Genomic DNA, 8,600 nt, shown 5'->3' on the forward strand with positions numbered 1-8,600 from the left:
AGAGAAGCAAACAATGTGGCAAACACCCTGGCTAGGAAATATTTCTATTCACATTCTGTTTTTTCTTGGGAGGATGATCCCTCAGATTTCCTGTTAGCTGATCTTATTAGAGATGTATCAATTATCTTAGATGAATAAATGTACCGCAAGTTAAAAAAAAAAATACTGTGAACTTTAGTAAATGTGCTGTCACTTGCCGGCCATCTTATACAGTACATATGAAAATGAAACATAAAGAACGGTGAAATATTATTCAGGGCACTCATCCGGCATATCCATCCAACTATCTTTCAGATAAACACATTCAAACTGCGCCATACATACGATCATGGTCAACAGACTCTAGTGGTCATATTGGATGCTGGCTAACATGCGCATACTACACTGATATCATAGTTATTCATTTCTCAAACTGCGTCAGCATCTCCTGGGCAGTCTCACGCCAAACTTTGTAGAGCTCATCCGAGAACAGAACAAAATGCACCTGCCAATTACAAAGTGGTTTACATATTTAATAGACATAGATGACAACACCACGAAAAACAGGATAACAAACTTCCACGTCTAGAGAGGTGTAATAATACTGCAAGTCTGACTAGTCATAATGGATTTCCAATTAAACATTGGTTGTATAGTTCCTGCATATTAGTGTAAAATGGCATGTGGTTACAAATACCACAGTGGCACTGCAGCATACTACCACAGGCTACGACTAACCTCTTTAATATCCGCTGAAAATTGTTGAGCAGCTGAAATAGCTATATTTGATGCTTCCTTTGGAGGGTAACTGCATGCATGCTCAAATCGTGTTAAACTTCTAAATTTTGACAGTGCAAAAAATAAACTGCATAAAAAAGTAGATAGATGAATGAAAACGGGCACTTAGTACATACCGGAAAATACCACAAGATATAGCAGGGAATGCAACGTACTGAATGCCATTCTCTTTAGCAACCTTTAAGCTATTTCTGCAATTAACAAATGCAGATCAGGTTGTTTTTGCCTGATTCAGCAGCTAGAACGGCCTTCTCTAATATATTTTGTAAAAGGAGGAACTTACTCGTATGCATTCTTTAGTGACACCTCAGGCTTCCTGTCCATATCATATATGGGCCCAACTGTATGGATCACACGGGACACGGGAAGCTCAAAAGCTCTGTTCACATTCAATATACAGGCAAATTGATATAGTTTCACGAAGATAGCATTCTGTTGGTACCAAAATGAATGAGAGAAGGTACTAACGGAGTAATTCTAGCTTCTCCAGTAGGGCAACGGACTCCAGGTTTAACCTCTGGAACTTCACGGCATGCTTGCACAAGCTGTGGTCCAGCAGCTTGATGTATAGCTGACATAGGGGTTTCGACTTAGTAATTAGAACTATGAGATATTGGACCATCAGTGATAAATAAAATTATCACGCTTCTCAAAAGCTAGTTTATACCTCCATCAACACCTCCCCCTCCTAGCATTCGTTCATTAGCAGCATTGACCTGCCAAAATAAACCTCAGTTATATAATTCACTGTTGAATACAGAGAAAGATAATTGCTTCTATGCAAAATGTAACACATCAGTTTATCATAAAACACAAATGGAAGTAACAGAAGGATTTAGTAAAATACTCACATAATAGATCATATCATACAAGCTTGCAAAGGCTTAAGATCTAACTGGCTGAATGGATTTGTAATAAGATATTGGATTTATAAACTTGTTGCAAGAAGGGACTGCAACTTTCCTGATGATTTGAGGCTCAGAACTCAAATTCCACTCCATGGAAAATAAGCTGACAGTCATTGGGGAACTTGATTCAGACTTCTTGGTGATGCCCCTAAGGGCAGACGGAACCGATACGGACATTAAAACAGAAAATAAGCATAGCTAAGAAGACCCTGTTCACCAACCCAGACCTAGGCAAAGGCCTGTTCCATCTGAGAAGCCAGCCTAACTACAACGTCATCTGATGGTTCCGGAACTGGGTTCAGTTCCGATCCCATGCTCAGATCCCACTACGCGCCGGTAGCTGCTACTCCGTATCTGGTAAAATACAACTCGACCCATCTCACCTATCCAAGCATATCTACATACGCAACCAGTATGGCGTGGAGGAGACAAGGTGGGATTGGATGATGAGATGTAGCGGAAGAACTTACGATGGCGTCGGTGGCGCCGTCGACGGACCATAGGGTGATGTCGCCCTTGTGCAGCTTCAGCGCGCCGGCCCCCGCCGCAGCCGACAGCCGGAACGCCTCGCCGCCTCCGAATCCAGACGCCGCCATCGCGAAGGCTCTTCCCGCTGGGCAGATGCTTGGCCGCCGCGTACGCAGTCACTTGGGAAGTGGGAGTGGGAGCAACGACGGCGTCAGGAAAATTCTGGTGGCCGCACGCGACGACATTCGTGGGGAGCGAGCGTGAGTGTCCCTGGAGTATATCTGGCCATGGGCCGGGCCTAAAAAGCCCACAGCAAAAAACTGAGGCCCAGGCCCTACCATCGGGCCTACTTTTCAAGCCCAAGCCCGGCCCATCTGGTAAAAAGCCCTGAAAAGCCCTTAGGGCTTAGGGCCGTGGGCCGGGCCTCTTCCTTAAAATGCCAATATGCTAAGCCCAAACCCGTCCAGGCCCTGCTCATGGGCTCAAAACTCAGGCCCAAGCCCGGCCCACAGGCAAGCCCATCGGGCCTAGGCCCTGGATTTTAGGGCCGGGCCTGGATGGGCCGACAGGGCCGGGCCTGAGATGGCCAGGACTACCCTGGAGGCCTGGACGGCAGCCCGGAGTAGGCCTAGATCCGTGTATACTCTGGACCTTTTGTTTGGCCCGTTTATAAGCTCGGCCCGCGTAGAACATTCCTTCTAATTGCACCTCTGCGCGTAAGGGGACCTCCTAACGGGGGCAAACCCTATTTGACGCTTATTTGACGCTCGTTAGCGTCAGAATGTCGTGCTTCCGCTGAGGGGAGCTTCTAGTGGGCTGGCCCATGTACGGGATTTGCCTTTGTCTTTTGATTCGTTCGCGGTTGCTTCCTTATCTGTTCCTTGCGGGTTTTTTTTTCTTCCATGGTTTTTTCTTCCAGTTTTTTCACTGTTTTGTTTGGTTTTCAGTTGTTTTGTTTCGGTTTTTTAATTTTATGTTTTGGTTCCTTTTTTCTTTTATGTTTCCTTTTTTATTTTCTCTTTCTGTTTTTCTCTTTATTGTGTATTATATAAAAAGTTCATCATGTATTACAAAAATCTTCGTCGTAGAAAATGTTCATTGTATTTTATGAAATAGTTCACCTTGCATTATAAAAATGTTCATCGTGTACTACAAAAATGTTCATCTTATACTATGAAATTGTTCAACGCTATGAAAAAAATGTTCATTGTGTATTTAAAATTTGTTCATCGTATATGAAAAAATGTTCAACGTATAATACAAATAGTTCATTTGTGGTTTTGAATTGTTCAGTGTTTTTACAAAAAAAATCGACTGTATTTTAAAATTTGTTCAACATGATACTAAAAATATTTATTTTATAAAAAACATTATTTGCAGCTATCTTTTATACGTTACGGCTGGCGCTGCATTTATACTGTTGTGGGTTGCTAGCTCGGCTGGTAGGCACATAGGAATGCAGAATGAGGTCGGGAGTTCGATCCCAAGCGTGCGCTTCTTTTATGATTTTTTGCTCGAGGCGTGATAATTGGGCAGGCCTGTTGGCGCGTCGCTTCAGCGAAGCTGCGTCGATCGGACGCACACGGGCGGCGTATAGGAGCTCTCCTAACGGGCGCCTTATGCGCCCGTTGAGCCAACTAGCTCAATGCAGCATGCAAGTGGGCTGGCCCATGAAAACGCATGACAGTACAAAAAAGTGTATGGCGAGAAGAAAAACCAGGAAATAATGGCTCCCGTGAGGAATCGACCACCTGGCCATTTAGTTCCGGCTCCGTGCCTTGTTTACGAACCACTACACCTATAAGGCCTTGGCGAAACATAACAGCGCACATGGCTTACAAACAACAGTTTAGCCGCCCTATTCACAAAAACGTGATTTCTTTTCAAAAAGAAATGTGAACAAAATTTGAATACCCACACATGTCAAAAACATCACGAAATAGAAAAGAAGTTTATGTATCCGAAAACAGTTCATGAATTCTGAAAAATTCATGAAATGGAAAAGAGTTCATGAATTTTGAAAAAGTTCATTGAATTTGATAAAATGTTCATCAATTTTCAAAGAAAGTTCATCAGTTTTAAAAAAAGTTCATCAAATTTGAAAAACAGATCACCGATTTTTTTAAAATGTTCATCAGTTTTGCAAAAGGTTCACAACTTAAAAAAAGTTCACCAGATTTGAAAAAAAGTTCATCGACTTCAAAAAAAATCATTGAATTTCATGAAAAGTTCATAAAATTTGGAAAAGGTTAATGTTCATCGAATTATAAAAAAGTTCATCATTTAAAAAAAATCATCAAATTAGAAAAAGGTTCATCGAATTTGAAAAAAAGTTCACCAATTCTAAAAAAAGTTCATCAAATTTAAAAAAAGTTCATAAAATCCGGTGAACTTTGTATATCAAATTATAAAAAGAAAAAAATAAAAGTAAGAGAAGAAAGAAAGAAAATGGATAAACAATGAATACAAATAAGAAAGAAGAAATAAAAAGCAAAAAAAGAAAATGAGATAAAAATGGAAGAATAAAATAGGGAAGAAGCTATAAATGGACGCATAAGCGAAGTCGGCAGGGTGGTTAGAGTGTGTTGCATTAAAGACCTTGGCGTGGGTTTGAATCCTTCTCAGCTCACCTTTTTTGCCGCGGTTTACAAAAGGAATAAAAATCAAAATGGGCTTGGCCCATCGCGGAGGAGGGGTGTGCGCCCTATACCGCTAAGCCTATAACGGGGGCATTCCCTAAACAACGGAGAGCTCCTATGCGCCACTCGTTGTGGCGAATTGTCGAGCGGACGCACATGCGCGTCTCCAGCTGGGCCGGCCCAATTAGCGCAACGCAGTGAAAAAATCCCAAAAAAACTCTGATCGAGGAAGGGATCAAACCAGGGACCCCCCATCTTTGTATGCACGAGCCTAGCCAACGCGATAGACAAGCTTTCTTGGTTCGCCATGGCGCGCGAAGCTAAATGTAATGTAGATCCAAACATTTTCTCAAATTCCTAACGCGAAAATTATTTTGAAAAAGTGTTTTTTGAAAAGTGAACACTTTCCCAATTTTAGAAGAAAAACTAAAAAGCTTGAACAAAGTTTTCATAAAATGAACACTTTTAAAATCCCGAACATTTTTTGAATTTAGAGAACAAAATTTTTGAAATCGAGAACAAAATTTGAACATGAACATTTTTTAAAGCACGAAAATTTTTTAATCTTGAGAAATTTGAACATGAACATTTTTTAAAGCACGAACATTTTTTAATCTTGAGAACAAATTTGGAAGCGCAGAATTTTTTTTAAAGCATGAACATTTTTTTTTTGAATCTTGAGAACAAACTTTGAAACGTAGAACAAATTTTAAAGCACGAACAATTTATTAAAGCACGAACATTTTTTGAATATTGAGAACAAATTTTGAAACGGAGAACAATTTTGAAAAATCCTGAACAAATTTGGAATCGCGAACATTTTTTGAAAACGTGAACAAAAAAATTGAAGTCTGGTACATTATATTAATTTCGAAAGTTTTGAACTTGTTTGTGTAATGAGAACAATTTTTGAATTTTTAGAACATTTTTTAAAAAACTGAACATTTTATGGAAAGGCAAACAAAATTTGAATATTTTGAAAAAAAGAGAAAATTAAAAGAAAATGAAATAAGAAACCAAAGAAAGAAAACAAACAGAAAAAAGAAAAAAGAAGAAAAGAAAAAAGAAACAGAAAGGAAATTGAAAATCTAAAGAACAAAAAGGAAATAGAAAGAGAAGAGAAAGGAATTGAAAAATGAAATAAAGAAACAGAAAAACAAAGAAAGAAGAAAAAAAGAGAAAGAAAAAAGAAATAGAAAAAGAAAAAGAACCAGTGAAAAACTGGTTCAAGAACCTTCTGGAAGGTTCCCAAAACCGGTCAGGAACCTTCCAGAAAGTACCCAAAACCGGATACTGTAGCGTGTGTACTATCTCGTAGTTGGGCCGTCCTGTCTTGATCGCTAGGTCGCTCGCCTCTGTGCGTTCGCTCCACATTCTAACCGGATACTGTAGCGTGTGTACTATCTCGTAGTTGGGCCGGCCCGTCTTGGTCGATCGCCTCTGTGCGTTCGCTCGACATTCTGCCGCAATGAGCGTCCGTTAGGATATTCCTAAACAACGCTACAGGTATCCGCGCAAACGGGCGCACACCTCTCCCTCCTTCATGGGTCTTCTTGGGCCGGCCCATCGTCCCTTTTTTCTGTTGTAAAGCACAAAAATATGCAAGCTTGTCGGGTGGAAATCGAACCCGCGACCTCCTATTCATTCGCACCACTCTCACATGATGTGTTCAATAATTTCTTCTTCACTCTTTTCTTCTCATGTCTATTTTTTTCGTTTTTCTTGTTTATTCGGAAGGGTTTTGTTCAGTGTTTTTTTCTTTTGTTCATTTGAATGAACTATTTTTCAAATTGATGAACTTTTTCAAAATCGAAGAACTTTGTTCCAAATTCGATGAACATTTTTTGAAATGGACGAACGTTTTTCCAACATTGATGAACTTTTTTCGAATTCGATGAACTTTTTTCCAAAACTGATAAACTTTTTTCAAATTTGATGAACTTTTTTTCAAATTCGATGAACTTTTTTCCAAAATTGATGAACATTTTTTCCATAATCAATGAATGTTTTCAAATTTGTGAACTATTTTTCAAAATTGATTTTTGTGAACTTTTTTAAATCAATGAACTGTTTTGAACATCGATAAACTCTTTTTGAGAATCGATGAACTTTTTGAAAATTGATAAGGTCTTTTTGAGAATCGATGAACTATTTGTTCAAAATCAATGAATTTTTTCAGATTTTCTGGAAGTTTTTAAAAATTGATGAACTTTTCAGATTTTGTGAACTTCTTTGAAAATTGGTGATATGTGGACTTTGGAAAAAAAAATTCACATTTTGTTCAAAAAAAAATCACGCTTTTCTAAAATGTTTTCATATAATTCAAAAATCTATGCGGCTACTGTGTTTTGTTCTTGTACATTGTCGCGGTGCAATGTTTCACATATCCGTGGTAGCTCGAGTGTCGAGAGGAGGGTGTTGAGCCAAAAAGTAAAATCCATAGAGTTGGGACTAAAGACTCTTTTTTTACAGCCAGCTATGAAGAGAAGAGAGTCTCAGAGTAGATTTGGTAATGTTGAGTCGATCTAGTATGGAAAATTCCTCGCTATGCGCTCGCCTTTTGCCTGCTTCTGCTTCATCTGCAGATCGGAAAAACATGTTGCTTGCTATTTCTGGTTGAAGAGCTCTTTTTTCCTGTGATCATTATGTTTTTCCAACAAGTGATCCGACTGGAAGAAGTGTTATATGAGGACTTCAAGATCAAATAGAGAATATGTCTCTCCATTTGTCGTGAGCCACTTATTTCTCCGAAATAAGAGATCAGAGTGATTTTCCTCCTTTTCCCAAATAGTCGACGGTCTTACACCATTGGGATACTTCGGATAAACTGGAGTACATGTATGAGAGACCGGTGCTAAAACCTTTTCTCGAGATATCTTCCAGATTCTTAGGGTCCTTGCTCCGGATCTCGCCCCTCGGTGCGAAAGCAGTTTGTTCCGTAGTTTGAGAATTCTACTAATTCCAAGTATTCCATTATTATTATTAAATAAGAGAATTAAAAAGTAAGAGGAGAAGACATAACCAGAAGAATTGTGAGAATAAGTTAATTTATCAAGTTGAGGCATTTCGATTTGGATTTCAAATAAGAAAGAAAAAAAGACTCTGAACCGTACTTTTTGCTATTTTATATCTATACAAAAAGAGATTTACTTTCCAAAATGGAATCTTTGCCATTTCTGATGTGAATGAGGGAGGTTGTCTGCCCGGGTAGGGGTGACCGGAACCCTCCCAAGTCATCGCTCAAGAAAGCACCACAGTCACACGAGAAAGAGTTTGGACTATGACGAAGACGAGCAAGCCTTTGTTGGGGAGTGATCGGGGAAGAGTCGAGTACAAGAGGAAGGTGGAAGGAAGAAAGCGCGAGAAGCGCCAGGTGCGAAGATAGACCATCAAAGAACTCCACAGCAGAGCAAAAAAGAGAAAGGCAAGGCTCGCAAAGAACAAAGCCTCAACCATCAGATCCAACACAAAGCCCTCAAGGCTTGGGCTACTCTCTCTAGTAAAAGAAAGGAAGCACAATGGGTGTTGCTCTATTTCTTATTAGTGAGGTATTCTTCTTCATTTCAGTATTATGGGCATTCTTCCATTCTAGTCTGGCACCAACAGTCAAACTAGGAGCTCAACGGCCACCTATTACTACGGACTTGTTTTCATCTGGCAGATAAGATTTTGAGAAGAGACCACTTTGACAACGAGCTTTCGGGTTGCCGGTTAGCCAACTACTTACTGGAGGTGAATGGTCGTGAGTTCAATTCCATCGTGCAGCGCCATATTTTTTGAGTTTTCTTTTTCGCGCTACTACTTGTGT

The 8,600-nt window shown here is 39.7% G+C and overlaps 1 protein-coding gene across 1 annotated transcript; it reads right to left on the minus strand.

The window, feature by feature from the left end:
• Positions 1-225: 225 nt before the first annotated feature.
• Positions 226-2,429, minus strand: LOC123099928 (macro domain-containing protein VPA0103). The gene is made up of 7 exons (XM_044521946.1): positions 2,156-2,429; positions 1,445-1,493; positions 1,246-1,348; positions 1,061-1,156; positions 894-968; positions 718-787; positions 226-484 (listed from the first exon to the last, which is right to left on the minus strand). Exons 1-7 carry the CDS (start codon positions 2,279-2,281, stop codon positions 401-403), a joined length of 603 nt encoding a protein of 200 aa, XP_044377881.1. The 5' UTR covers positions 2,282-2,429; the 3' UTR covers positions 226-400.
• Positions 2,430-8,600: the final 6,171 nt, after the last annotated feature.

The sequence above is a fragment of the Triticum aestivum genome, chromosome 4D (assembly GCF_018294505.1).
Source record: "Triticum aestivum cultivar Chinese Spring chromosome 4D, IWGSC CS RefSeq v2.1, whole genome shotgun sequence".
In the NCBI taxonomy this organism is placed as follows: Eukaryota; Viridiplantae; Streptophyta; class Magnoliopsida; order Poales; family Poaceae; genus Triticum; species Triticum aestivum.

What these genes read in the sequence shown, in the direction of transcription:
- LOC123099928 (XM_044521946.1), bottom strand. Translation starts at nt 2,281, where the DNA reads ATGGCGGCGTCTGGATTCGGAGGCGGCGAGGCGTTCCGGCTGTCGGCT. An exon ending in GGAGAAGCTAGAATTACTCC is followed by an intron (nt 1,157 to 1,245) that starts GTTAGTACCTTC and finishes GAATGTGAACAG; the next exon opens with AGCTTTTGAGCTTCCCGTGT. An exon ending in ATATCTTGTGGTATTTTCCG is followed by an intron (nt 788 to 893) that starts GTATGTACTAAG and finishes GCATGCATGCAG; the next exon opens with TTACCCTCCAAAGGAAGCAT.